The sequence below is a fragment of the Mobula hypostoma genome, chromosome 4 (genome assembly GCF_963921235.1).
Source record: "Mobula hypostoma chromosome 4, sMobHyp1.1, whole genome shotgun sequence".
NCBI lineage: Eukaryota > Metazoa > Chordata > Chondrichthyes > Myliobatiformes > Myliobatidae > Mobula > Mobula hypostoma.
Genome location: NC_086100.1, coordinates 112581855 through 112596527, shown reverse-complemented (window position 1 = coordinate 112596527; position 14673 = coordinate 112581855). Strand labels below are relative to the sequence as shown.

The following is a 14673-nucleotide window of genomic DNA, read 5'->3' as shown; positions in this document are numbered from 1 at the left end:
GTTATTAATAATGGAGCAATGAATACAGCAAAAGCTCCAGGCCCATGTGAAATGCTAAGGATTTGTGGTTGAGAAATAGCCATTCCTCTGAGATAAGATGTTCCAGTTTAATTATGACAGTGGCATATACACTTAGTAACCATTTTAATAGGAACCCCGGTACCTAATAAAGTGGCCACTGGGTGTATTTTCATGGTCTTCTGCTGCTGTAGCCATCCACCTTGAGGTTCGACCTGTTGTATATTCAGAGATGCTCTTCTGCATACCACAGTTATGAAGTGTCATTTGAGTTACGGTTGCCTTGAACTAGTCTGGCCATTTTCCTCTGACATCTCTCATTATCAAGGCTTTTTCACCCACAGAACTGCTGCTCACTAGATGTCTTTTGTTTTTGTCATGGTTCTCTGCAAACTCTGTTGTGCCTGAAAATCCCAGGAGATCAGCAGTTTCTGAGAAACTCAAACCACCCCGTCTGGCACAATCATTTCACAGTCAAACTCACCTGGATCACCTTTCTTCCCTCAATATGATATTTGGTCTGAACAACAACTGAACCCCTTGATCATGTTCGCATGCTTTTATGCACTTGAGTTGCTGCCACATGATTGGCTGATTAGATATTTGCATTAATAAGGTGTATGGGTATATCTAATACAGTGGCCACTCTGTATAATAGAGAAACCGTCACACCCACAAAAAAAGCAACAAAAAATAGAGAATCTAGCCAATTACTTCATGTTAACTTGTTTGAGCTGAACTTGTGTTTGAATTTTCAAAACATGAAGGATTGCTATTAACAGTGAAGAAATTCAGCAGTAATTCAAAAAGCAGATTTTGAAATATAATCATATATATTCTTAGGATATTATCCTTGGATACTATAGAGAGAGTGCAGAGGAGAGTTACAAGGGTGTTGCAGGGATTGGAGAGCATGCCTTATGAGAATAGGCTGAGTGAACTTGGTCTTTCCTCCTTGGAGTGATGGAGGAGAAGAGGCGACCTGATAGAGGTGTATAAGATGATGAGAGGCTGACACGAGAGGGCATAGTTTTAAGGTGCTTGCAAGTAGGTACAAGGGAGATGTCAGAGGTAAGTTTTTCATACAGATAGTGGTGAGTGTGTGAAATGCACTGCCAGCGAAGGTGGTAGAGCTGGACACAATAGGGTCTTTTAAGAGACTCTTAGCTAGGTACGTGGAGCTTAGAAAAATAGAGGCCTATGCATTAGGGAAATTCTAGGCGGTTTCTTGAGTAGGTTTTACGGTTGGCACAACATTGTGGGCCAAAAGGCCTGTAATGTGCTGTAGATTTCTATGTTTTTTGTTTCTTAGTTAAAATGCAGAACTTAAAAAAGCAATTTGCTGCAAAAATTTTAATCCATAACAGTATTCATTGACATTTTTAATATTATGACATTACAACATAAAATATGTAATTAGGGCCGCTGAGCAAGAAATAATTACAATTTGTCATGGGTAAATGTGGTTTCACTTGTAGTTAAACAATCATAGAGCACCAATGTCCAATGGATGATCCGAATGAAAGCATTTCTCTTTTAAATTTCAATGTAAAATGAATTGCATTGATAAGCTAAAATCTTCCTTGTGTTTCAATGTGGCTAGAATCTATCTTGTAACAATTTCTATAGCCACCTACAGAGCTCTGTATTCACCCTCTTACATATCCTTGACCTATCCTGATGAAAGGTCTCAGCCCTAAATGTCGACTGTTTACTCGTTTCCATAGATGCTGCTGGGCCTGCTGAGTTCCTCCAGCATTTTGTGTTACCTAACCTTGATTTCATTTGCTCAATGTTACTAACATTTTGTTGCTATTAAACTAGAAAGAGTACAGAAAAGATTATGTAGTGCAGTAGATGGATAGGGAACCAGTGGAATGTAGTTCTTGGATTTTCATTAGACATACAATATTGTCCCAAACATGAGGTTGTCAGAGACCGTATCTGCAGTACATCGAGAAGTAATAGATTTGCATAGATTGACAATTGATTAACAGATAGAAAACAAAGAGTAGAATAAATGGGTTCATCACAAGCCGTGTCTGGTGGGGTTATCACAAGGATCAGAACTTAGACACCAAATACTGTATTCACAACCTATATAGATATATTGTCTGATAGGACCAAACGTAACATTTCCAGGTTTACCAGTGATGGGGAAATGAGCAATGATGAACATGTAAGAATGGGCAACTTCATGGCAGATAGAATGCAATGTGATTTAAAAACATGAAGTATTTAACTTTGGTAGAAAAATCTAGAAGCACTGATTATTTTCTAATGGTGAGAAACTAGAAAATATTAACATTCAAAGGGACCTTGATGTGTTTATACACAACCCACTGAAAGCAAACATATGAATACAGCAGGTGATAAGAATGGTAAAGGGATGTTTTCCTCTATTGCAAGAGAGTCTCAGTACAAAAGTGAAGATTTTTTACTAGAATTATGTAAGACTTTCTTGAGATGATAGTGGTCATATTATGTGTAATTTTGATCTCTTTACCTATTGAAGAAAAAAGGACGCGGTTGCAATAAAGGGGGTAGGGTGAAGATTCACCAGACCGCTTCTTGGGATGGCTTATCTGTTATATGAATGGAAATTAAGTAGACTAACTCTTTATTCTCTGAAATTTTAGAATGACAATTAACCTAATTTGGATGTTGAAAACTGTCAAACAGATTGAAGAGAATATAGGGAAATTATTCTTCTGACTGAAGGGACTAAAACCAAACTCAGAATAGGAGGTATGTCACATAAACTGAAATGAGGGGAAATTTCAATATTCAGGTGGGAATCTTCTACTTCAGGGTCTGGCATAGATTGTAGTTGGTAGAGAGATTGATAAACTTCTATATCGTAGAGGATTGAAGGAGTATGGAAATAGAACAGGAAAACGGTGTTGAAACAAAGATTAACCATTATGTTGGATAGAGAAAAATTGAAGGGCAGAATGGCCTCCTACTCCTATTTTGTATGTTTTTGTAATAGAGATGGGGGTTACAGAGGGGAGGACAATAGGAAGAAGAGGGCAATTGAAGGAAGTATGAAAAGGAGCAAGAACCTGGTGGTGTGAGTTCTGAGGCCCTGTACCACCTTCTTAATGGCAGCAGCCAGAAGAAAGCATGTCCTGGGTGCTGGAGGTCTCTGCTGACAAATGCTGTTTTCTTATGACAATGTTTCATGTCATGTTCTCAATGGTGGGGTGGTCTTTACTCACCTGTCTGTATCCACTAAATTTTGTTGGATTTTCTGTTCAAGAGCATTGGTATACCCATACCAGGCTGTGATGCAGCTACCACACATTTATAGAAGGTTGTGAAAGTTTTAGATGTCATACCAAATCACTAGAAACTCCTAAGGAAGTGCTTTCTTTGTAATTACACTTGTGTGCTGGGCCCAGGACAGGTCCTCCAAAATAATAACATTGAGAAATTTGAAGTTGCTGACCCTCCAATGACAACTGGCTCACGGGCCTCTGGTTTCCTTCTGAAGTCAATAATCAGTTCCTTGGTCTTGGTGACATTGAGTAAAAGGTTGTTGTTTTGTTGAGCATATAAAACATTGAGCTCATCTGGAAGCAAAGCCGAGCTGTCGCCTATGTTGCTTGAATTAACTTTATAAGAGGTAACAGTATTCAAGCCCTGCTACAACTGTCCTTTGTTGACTCAAGTTTAGTCCCGAATTGCCACTTTGCCCGTGAGATGACTTTCTGGAGATTGTACCTGGACCTCTTGTAACTTTCTTGGGCACCAGACTTGAATGCTTCTGATTTGGTTTTCAGCAGATTGCAGATCTCCTGGTTCATCCAGGTCTTCTAATTGGGGAAGACTCTGAATGATGTTGTGGAGATATACTCATCTACAAATGAGAAAGGGGACAGTGAGAGGGAGAGTAGGGGAAAGAATCTGGAGAAGGAATGTAGAGAAAAAGAGGGAAGTGAAACTTCTCAAATAAAAGTATTATCCATCCCTAAATGCTGCAAGATGTGGCGGGCATGCAGTGTTTTTCATAGTCTTAACCAAGTTTAGTGCAATCAGTGAAAGTTGAACCTTTTCCCGTTGTAATTCTGTATAATGCGGACTTTACTACACAGACATTCGTAAGGTACACTGCACATCCTGATTCACGGTTAGCACCGGCAGCTACCAACAAGGGTAATCTTGATGCTAATGCTGGAATAGTGGCTTGTAGGTTACCAGGGCTACATAGTGATCACCTTCTGCACCGATAAGGATGAGAAAAGATCCTAACAAATTCAAATATACTTCCCAAAACTATGTGGAAGTTATTTCTTCCAGGCTGTCCTTGCCAGGATCCTTCAAAGTGAGCATGTGGCAAATCTCATTGCATTCCTTGTGTTGGCAGTTGAAGAAGTATCTGATGCCTTGGTCTGCAAAGTTAGATCCCCCTCGCTGCTTTGTCACTGAGTGAATCTGAGGATCTGTTAGGTAAAGAAGACCTTTGCCATCTCCTGTGACCCAGCCTGTGGAAGAATTGGGTGAAAAAGTCAGATGAGAAAGTTCTCTTGAGACAGCAGCAAATACATATAATGGAAATTCATTCTGGCTCTCATAAATTCAGTTGAAAAACTAAACTTTGTTTTCCTTGTACTTTCCTAGAAAGTACTGTTACTAGAATTTTAATTTATTAACAATGTCATGTATGGCATCTATCTCAGCCAATTGTCTTGGAGATTATGTGGCAGGTAAGACTGTGGTGTACTGATCAAATGTCACTTTAAACTATATGTGTACTTATTTATCCATCTGTTTACCTGTTCATCCATCCATTCATTCAGTTATTTATTTATTGATTGAGATACAGTGCAGTATGGGCCCTTCTGGCTCGCCCAACAATCCCCCGATTCAACCCCAGCCAAATCATGTGACAATTTACCATGACCACTTAACCTACTAACCAATACATCTTTGGACTGCAGGAAGAAACTGGAGCACCCATGCGGTCTAGGGGAGAATGTACAAATCCCTTATAGGCAGCAGAGAGAACTTGTCTAGTTTTGCTGATATGACTTGGTATTATTGTTTCCATAAATTTCAGATGTGTGTCACCTCTGTGTCTCATGTTTCCTGAACTCTGCTGTAAACACTTTGGCCTTAGCACATGTAAAGGTTAACAGCTGCATCACCTCCTTATTTATCTAACCGTGGCCCAAGCAGTTAACTAATTTTTATTTTTGTTCAATAAGTATATTCCAAAAAAGAAGAAATTTTCGAATGGAAAAAGGATGCAACCGTGGTTGATGAGAAGTCAAAGCCAAAGTTAAAGCAAAGGAGAGGGCATAGAAGGAAGCAAAAATTAGTGGGAAGACAGGATTGGGAAGTTTTTAAAAGCTTATAAAAGGAAACTAAGAAGATCATTAAGAGGGAAAAGATTAACTATGAAAGGAAGCTAGCAAATAATATCAAAGAGGATACTAAAAGCTTTTTCAAGTATATAAAGAGTAAAAGACAGGTGAGAGTAGATATAGGACCGATAGAAAATGATGCTGGAGAAATTGTAATGGGAGATAAGGAGATAGCAGAGTAACTGAACAAGTATTTTGCATCAGTCTTCACTGAGGAAGACAGCAGTATACTGGACACTCAAGGGTGGCAGGGAAATGTGCGCAGTCACAATTACGACAGAGAAAGTACTCAGGAAGCTGAATAGTCTAAAGGTAGACAAATCTCCCAGACCAGATGGAATGCACCCTCGTGTTCTGAAGGAAGTAGCTGTGGAGATTGTGGAGGCATTAGCAATGATCTTTCAAAAGTCGATAGATTCTGGCATGGTTCCGGAGGACTGGAAGATTGCAAATGTCACTCCGCTATTTAAGAAGGGGGCAAGGAAGCAAAAAGGAAATTATAGACCTGTTAGCTTGACATCGGTGGTTGGGAAGTTGTTGGAGTCGATTGTCAAGGATGAGGTTACAGAGTACCTGGAAGCATATGACAAGATAGGCAGAACACAGCATGGATTCCTTAAAGGAAAATCCTGCCTGACAAACCTATTACAATTTTTTGAGGAAATTACAAGTAGGCTAGACAAGGGAGATGCAGTGAATGTTGTATATTTGGATTTTCAGAAGGCCTTTGACAAGGTGCCACACGTGAGGCTACTTAACAAGATAAGAGCCCATGGAATTACGGGAAAGTTACATACGTGGATAGAGCACTGGCTGATTGGCAGGAAACAGAGAGTGGGAATAAAGGGATCCTATTCTGGTTGGCTGCCGGTTACCAGTGGTGTTCCACAGGGGTCCGTGTCGGGGCCGCTTCTTTTTACATTGTACATCAACGATTTGGATTATGGAACAGATGGCTTTATGGTTAAGTTTGCTGATGATACAAAGATAGGTGGAGGGGCCGGTAGTGCTGAGAGTCTGCAGAGAGACTTGGATAGATTGTGAGAGTGGGCAAAGAAGTGGCAAATGAAATACAATGTTGGAAAGTGTATGATTATGCACTTTGGCAGAAGAGATAAATGGCCAGACTATTATTTAAATGGCGAGAGAATTCAAAGTTCTGAGATGCAATGGGGCGGGAGTCTTCGTACAGGATACCCTTAAGGTTAACCTCCAGGTTGAGTTGGTGGTGAAGAAGGCGAATGCAATGTTGGCATTCATTTCTAGAGGAATAGAGTATAGGAGCAGGGATGTGATGTTGAGGCTCTATAAGGCGCTGGTGATACCTCACTTGGAGTACTGTGGGCAGTTTTGGTCTCCTTATTTAAGAAAGGATGCGCTGACGTTAGCACATCCTGCCCAGTGTTATCTTCTCAAAGACAATTAGGGAGTGGCAATAAATGCTGAGCTACTTGATCCGAAAACTGAGTTAAAAAGAAACTGTCTTAAGCAAGGCCTGTCACTCCAGAAGTGGAGTGGTTTAAAGATGAGAGCACAGAGAAGGATAGAATAATTGGAGACAATTCCTAAATCATGGAACTTACATGTCCCCAGCCTCTGAGCCTCGACAGACCCACGGGAGAAGGGAGGTGAATATGCCAAAACAACACAAAAAAAACAGGACTCCAGGCTCCTCAAACCTCCCTTACCATTCAAGATGATCTTGACTGATCCATGCTGCCTTCAACTCCTCTTCTGTGCCAGTTCCCTCTAACCCTCATTCCTTGATCTTTCAAATATCTATCACCACCTTAAATATATCTAATAACTTAGCCTCCACTATCTCTGGGGCAGAAAGTCGCAACCCTCTACGAGAACACACTTCCACGCATCTCACTTTTAAATGATTATTATTCTAATCTCCAAGGAATGCAGACTCAAACTGTTGAGACATCCTTAACATAGAAACACAGAAAACCTACAGCACAATACAGGTCCTTCGGCCCACAAAGCTGTGCTGAACATGTCCCTACCTTAAAACTACCCAGGCTTTACCCATAACTTAACCCTCTATTTTTCAAAGCTCCATGTAGCCATCCAGTAGTCCCTTAAAAGACCCTATCGTTTCCACCTCCACTGCTACCGCCGGCAGCCCATTCCACACACTCACCACTTCCTGCGTTTTTAAAAAAAAAACTTACCCCTGACACCTCCTCTGTACCTCCTTCCAAGCACCTTAAAACTTTGCCCTCTTGTGCTAGCCATTTCAGCCCTGGGGAAAAGCCTGTGACTATCCACACAATCATTGCCTCTCATTATCTTGTACACCTCTATCAGGTCACCTCTCATCCTCCATCGCTCCAAGGAGAAAAGACCAAATTCACTCAACCTATTTTCATAAGGTATGGTCCCCAATCCAGGCAACATCCTTGTAAATCTCCTCTGCACTCTTTCCAAGGTTTCCATGTCTTTCTTGTAGTAAGGCGACCAGAAATGAGCACAGTACTCCAAGTGGGGTCTGACCAGGGTCCTATATAGCTGCAACATTACCTCTCGGCTCTTAAACTCAATCCCACGATTGATGAAGGCCAATGCACCGTATGGTTTCTTAACCACAGAGTCAACCTGCTTTGAGTGTCCTATGGACTCGGACCCCAAGATCTCTCTGATCCTCCAAATTGCCAAGAGTCTTACCATTAATGCTATATTCTGCCATCATATTTGACCTAGCAAAATGAACCACCTCACACTTATCTGGGTTGAACTCCATCTGCCACTTCTCAGTCCAATTTTGCATCCTATCAATGTCCCCTTATAATCTTTGACAGCCCTCCACGCTATCCACAACACCCCCAACCTTTGTGTCATCAGCAAATTTACTAACCCATCCCTCCACTTCCTCATCCAGGTCATTTATAAAAATCACAAAGAGCAGAGGTCCCAGAACAGATCCCTGAGGCACACCACTGGTCACCAACCTCCATGCAGAATATGACCCCTCTACAACCACTCTTTGCCTTCTGTGGGCAAGCCAACTCTGGATCCACAATAAAATATCCCCCTGGATCCCATGCCAACTTACTTTCTCAATAAGCCTTGCATGGGGTACTTTATCAAATGCCTTGCCAAAATCCATATACACTACATCTATGGCTCTATCTTCATCAATGTATTTAGTCACATCCTCAAAAAAATTCGATCATGCTCGTATGGCATGACTTGCCCTGTACAAAGCCATGCTGACTATTCCTAACCATAAAATGCCTCTCCAAATGTTCATAATTCCTGCCCCTCAGGATCTTCTCCATCAACTTACCAACCACTGAAGTAAGACTCACTGGCCTATAATTTCCTGGGCTATCCCTACTCCCTTTCTTGAATAAGGGAACAACATCCGCAACCCTCCAATCCTCCAGAACCTCTCGCATCCTCATTGATGATGCAAAGATCATTGCCAGAGGCTCAGCAATCTCCTCCCTCGCTTCCCACAGTAGCCTGGGGTACATCCTGTCCGGTCCCGGTGACTTATCCAACTTGATGCTTTCCAAAAGCTCCAGCACATCCTCTTCCTTAATATCTACATGCTCAAGATTTTCAGTCCACTGCAAGACATCCCTACAATCGCTGAGATCCTTTCCTGTACTGAATACTGAAGCAAAGTATTCATTAAGTACCTCTGCTATCTCCTCCGGTTCCAAACACACTTTTCCACTGTCACACTTGATTGGTCCTATTCTCTCATGTCTTATCCTCTTGCTCTTCACATACTTGTAGAATGCCTTGGGGTTTTCCTTAACCCTGTCTGCCAAGGCCTTCTCATGGCTCCTTCTGGCTCTCCTAATTTCATTCTTAAGCTCCTTCCTGCTAGCCTTATAATCTTCTTGATTCCTATCACTACCTTGTTTTTTGAATCTTTTGTAAGCTCTTCTTCTTGACTAGATTTACAACAGCCTTTGTACATCATGGATCTTGTACCCAACCATCCTTCCCATGTCTCATTGGAATGTACCTACTCAGAACCCCACACAAATATCCCCTGAACATTTGCCACATTTCTTCCGTACGTTTCCCTGAGAACATCTGTTTCCAATTTATGCTTCCAAGTTCAAATCAAGTCACTTTTATTGTCATTTCGACCATAACTGTTGGTACAGTACACAGTAAAAACGAGACAACATTTTTCAGGACCATGGTGCTACATGAAACAACACAAAAACTACACTAGACTACAGACCTACCCAGGACTGCATAAAGTGCACAAAACAGTGCAGGCATTACGATAAATAATAAACAAGACAATAGGCATAGTAGAAGGCAGTAGGTTGGTGTCAGTCTAGGCTCTGGGTGTTGAGGAGTCTGATGGCTTAGGGGAAGAAACTGTTACATAGTCTGATCGTGAGAGCCCGAATGCTTTGGTGCCTTTTGCCAGATGAGAGGAGCGAGAAGAGTTTGTATGAGGGGTGCACGGGGTCCTTCATAATGCTGTTTGCTTTACGGATGCAGTGTGTGGTATAAATGTCTGTAATGGTGGGAAGAGAGACCCCAGTGATTTTCTCAGTTGACCTCACTATCCACTGCAGGGTCTTGCGATCCGAGATGGTGCAATTTCCGAACCAGGCAGTGATGTAGCTGCTCAGGATGCTCTCAATACAACCTCTGTAGAATGTGGTGAGGATGGGGGGTGGGAGATGGACTTTTCTTAGCCTTCGCAGAAAGTAGAAACGCTGTTGGGCTTTCTTTGCTATGGAGCTGGTGTTGAGGGGCCAGGTGAACAAGAAATTTGGTGCTCTTAACGATCTCTACGGAGGAGTCATCAATGTTCAGCAGAGAGTGGTCGCTCCGTGTCCTCCTGAATTCAAGAACCATCTCTTTTGTTTTGTTCACATTCAGAGACAGGTTGTTGGCTCTGTACCAGTCCGTTAGCCGCTGCACCTCCTCTCTGTATGCTGACTCATCGTTCTTGCTGATGAGACCCACCACGGTGTGTCATCAGCGAACTTGATGATGTGGTTCGAGCTGTGTGTTGCAGCACAGTCGTGGGTCAGCAGAGTGAACAGCAGTGGACTAAGCACACAGCCCTGGGGGCCACCGTGCTCAGTGTGATGGTCTTGGAGATGCTGCTTCCAATTCGGACTGACTGAGGTCTCCCATTCAGGAAGTCTAGGATCCAGTTGCAGAGGGAGGTGTTCGGGCCCAGTAGGCTCAGCTTTCCAATCAGTTTCTGAGGAATGATTGTGTTGAATGCTGAACTGAAGTCTATGAACAGCATTGGAATGTACGTGTCTTTTTTGTCCAGGTGGATTAGGGCCAGATGGAGGGTGGTGGCAATGGTGTCATCTGTTGAACAGTTGGGATGGTACGTGAACTGCAGAGGGTCCAGTGAGGGGGCAGCAGGGTCTTGATGTGCCTCATGACGAGCCTCTCCAAACACTTCATGATAATGGATGTGAGTGCGACGGGACAGTAGACGTTGAGGCAGGACACCTGAAGACTTCTTCGGCACAGGGACAATGGTGGCGGCCTTGAAGCACGTAGGAACGACAGCACTGCTCAGGGAGATGTTGAAGATGTCAGTGAGAATCTCTGCTAGCTGGTCTGCACATCCTCTAAGCACTCTGCCAGGAATATTGTCTGGTTCAGCAGCCTTCCGTGGGTTGACCCTGCACGGGATTCTCCTCACCTTGGCCACGGTAAGACACAGCACCTGGTCATTTGGAGGAGAGGTGGTCTTCCTTGCTGCCATGTCATTTTCCACCTCAAATGAGCGTAGAAGTTGTTCAACGCACCTGGGAGGAAGGCAGCACAGGAAGGTGGTGTTGTCTTATAGCTGATGTCCTGAATGCCCTTCCACATGCGCCGCGTGTCGCCGCTGTCCTGGAAGTGGCTGTGGATTTGCTGGGTGTGTGCACGCTTTGCCTGTCTGATGGCCCGGGACAGTTTGGCCCTCACTGTTGTTAGGGCTGCCTGCTCACCTGCTCTGAAGGCGGAGTCACGGGTCCTCAGCAGCGCACGCACCTCCGTGGTCATCCATGGCTCCTGGTTAGCACGTGTAGTGATGGTCTTGGCCACAGTGATGTCATTAATGTACTTGCTGATGTAGCTAGTCACCGATGCCTGATAGCCTCATATTTCCCCTTACTCCAATTAAACGTTTCCCGAACTTGTCTGTTCCTATTCCTCTCCAATGCTATGGTAAAGGAGATAGAATTGTGATCACTATATCCAAAATGCTCTCCCACTGAGAGACCTGACATCTGACCAGGTTCATTTCCCAATACCAGATCAAGTACAGCCTCTCCTCTTGTAGGCTTATCTACATATTGTGTCAAGAAACCTTCCTGAACACACCTAACAAACTCTACCCCATGTAAACCCCTCACTCTAGGGAGATGCCAATCAATATTTGGGAAATTAAAATCTCCCACCACAACAGCCCTGATATTATTACTCCTTTCCAGAATCTGTCTCCCTATCTGCTCCTTGATGTCCCTGTTACTATTGGGTCGTGTATAAAAAAACACCCAGTAGAATCATTGACCCCTTCCTATTCCTAATTTCCACCCAGAGACTCTGTAGACAACCCCTCCATGACTTCCTCCTTTTCTGCAGCTGTGACACTGTCTCTGATCAACAGTGCCTCCCTCCCTGTCCTTTCTGAAACATCTAAAGCCTGGCACTTGAAGTAGCCATTCCTGCCCCTGCACCATCCAAGTCTCTGTAATGGCCACAACATCATAGCTCCAAGTGCTGATCCATGCTCTAAGCTCATCTGCTTGATAAGAGAACTCCTTCATCCCAGGAATTAAATCTCTTTGTATTTTTCCCAGTGCCAGTTACAGGTTGAGTACTCCTTATCTGAAATGCCTGGGGCTGGAAGTATTTTGGATTTTGGATTTTTTTGGAGTTTGGAATATATAATGAGATAGCTTGGGATCGCCATCATTTCCGACTCTGATGCCGTTACTCCCGTAAGCAGTCATTGTCTTGCACTTGTTCATTACACATATGTAGTTAATAGGAAAAATATTACATACCATTAATACAATGAAAATATAATGTGTGCGGAGGTAACGAACGCAGAATAGCAGCATGGGGAGAATACTTGAATCAACTGTTGAAGAACATCAAACTTTCAGTCTCCACCTACGATGTTGTATTTTGATTAAAAGGTTATAGTACACTGTATTTAGTTTACTTTTTAGGTTTTATATGGGGTACAAAAACAATCAGCATTGTAGATTTGTTCTGGTGTTAGATTTTCATCAGCGACGACCTTCAAAAACTCATCAATGAATTTCTCTGCTGCTTTGTAATCAGCAGATGCTTTTATCTTTAAAATATTTAAAATCTTTAAAAATTAAATGCCCTGCCTTTTCTTAAAATTCTCTGCAACCAGCCTGCTGAATATTCACCATTACCTTGATTTTCAGTTTGTTGTGATAGATCTTTGCTTGTTTCATATGTTCATTTCGACGCTGATGAATCCACTAGAGTGGATAAATGATTGAGATCTTCATTTTCCACTTTATACAGTTTTTCTATTTTTCATTACCTTCTGTTCATTACATATGTGAGGTCACTTCTTAGAACTGTCTGTGATGCACAGAGACCTGTGCGTCAACTGGGAACCTTCCTAGTGCCTTCTGGAATTTTCCATTTCTGACATCATGTCCGCACTCAAAAAGAAATTTCAGATAAGGGGTACTCAACCTGTATATCCTTTTTCTGGTATGGGTACCAAAACTGCACAATTATGCAGGTATGTCATGAACAACACTGTATACAGATGTAACAAAATCTCCCTATTCTTAAACTCCAACACCTTTGTTGTGGCCAAAATGCTGATTGCTTTCTTAACTACTTGTTCGACCTGCCTGCTACCTTCTTGTGATTCATGCACTAGAACACTTATATCTGTTTGAATTTCACTCCTTTGCAGCACATTGGTAATTTAGATAATACTCTGCCTTTTCATTCCTTTCACTGAAAAAGATTAGTACAGCACACCACGCCCTTCATAAAATTACTCCATGATCAATCTAACCCTTCTTCCTACACGGCCCATAATCCTATTTTATCTTACATCCTTGCGCCTATCTAGAAGTCTTTTGTATGTCCTTACTGTATCAGCCTCTACAATTCCCCTGCCAGTGCCAGGCACCTACCATGCTCTGTGTGTTTTATTTAAAAAAAAAACCTACCTGTGATATCTTCCCTGAACATTCTTCCACTTACCTTAAACAGATGCCCTCTGGTATTGGCCATTGATGCCCTGGTACAAAGGCTGTCCACTATATCTATACCTCCCACAATCTCACTCACCTCTATCAAGTTGCCTTTCACCTTCCATTACTACAAATAAAAAGGTCTCAACTTGATCAATCTTTCCACGTAAGACATTTTCTCTAATCCAGGCAGGGTCCTGTTAAATCTCCACTGCAACCTCTTTAAAGTTTCCACATCCTTCCTATAATGTGGTGACCAGAAGTGAACTCAGTACTCTAAGTGTGGTCTAACCAGAGATTTAAATAGCTGCAACATTACTCATGGCTCTTGACCACAATCCCCCGACTAATAAAATGCCAGCACACCATACACCTTCTTATCCTCCCAATTAGCTGGTGAGGCAACTTTGGGGGATTTATGGACATGGAGCCCAAGATTCCTCTTCTTCTAAGAATCCTATCATTAACTTGTACTCTGCCTTCAAGATTGATATTCCAAAGTGTATTTCTTCACACTTTTCCAGATTGAACTCTACCTGGCACTAGTGTATTATGTTTGAACAAGGGAGACTACAACAGGATGAGGGAGGAGTTGGCTAATGTGGATTGGGAGCACAGGCTATTTGGTAGGACAATTGAGGAACAGTGGAATACTTTCAGAAATTTTTCACAGTGCTCAGCAAAAGTATATTCCAGTCAAAAGTAAGGACAGTAGATGTGGGGAGAGCCAGCCTTCGATAACTAAGGAAATAAAAGATAGTATCAAATTAAAAGCTTGTATACAAAGTCGCAAAGAGTAGTGGGAGACTGGAGGATTGGGAAAACTTTAAAAAAACAACAGAACAACTAAACAGGAAATAAGGAAAAGGAAGGTAGAATATGAAAGTAAATTAGCACAAAATATAAAAACAGATAGCAAAAGTTTTTTTAAATATATAACGTGGAAGAGGGTGGCTAAAGTCAACATAAGTCCCTTGGAAGACGAGAAGGGGAGATTGATATTTGGTGATAAAGAGATGGCTGAGGCATTGAACGACTATTTTGTGTCAGTCTTCACGGTGGAGGACACGTCTAATATGCCA

At 42.3% G+C, this 14673-nt stretch overlaps 1 protein-coding gene across 6 annotated transcripts in view; it reads right to left on the bottom strand.

Annotated features, from left to right (window-relative positions):
• Positions 1-1369: 1369 nt before the first annotated feature.
• The window catches only part of alpk1 (alpha-kinase 1), a 132644-nt gene continuing 119340 nt past the window's right edge, over positions 1370-14673 (bottom strand). For all 6 annotated transcript variants that reach the window (XM_063046370.1, XM_063046369.1, XM_063046368.1 and 3 more), the window contains one exon: positions 1370-4505. In XM_063046370.1, the coding sequence (XP_062902440.1) occupies positions 4297-4505 (209 nt within the window). In that variant the 3' untranslated portion in view covers positions 1370-4296. The remainder of the gene's footprint in view (positions 4506-14673) is intronic.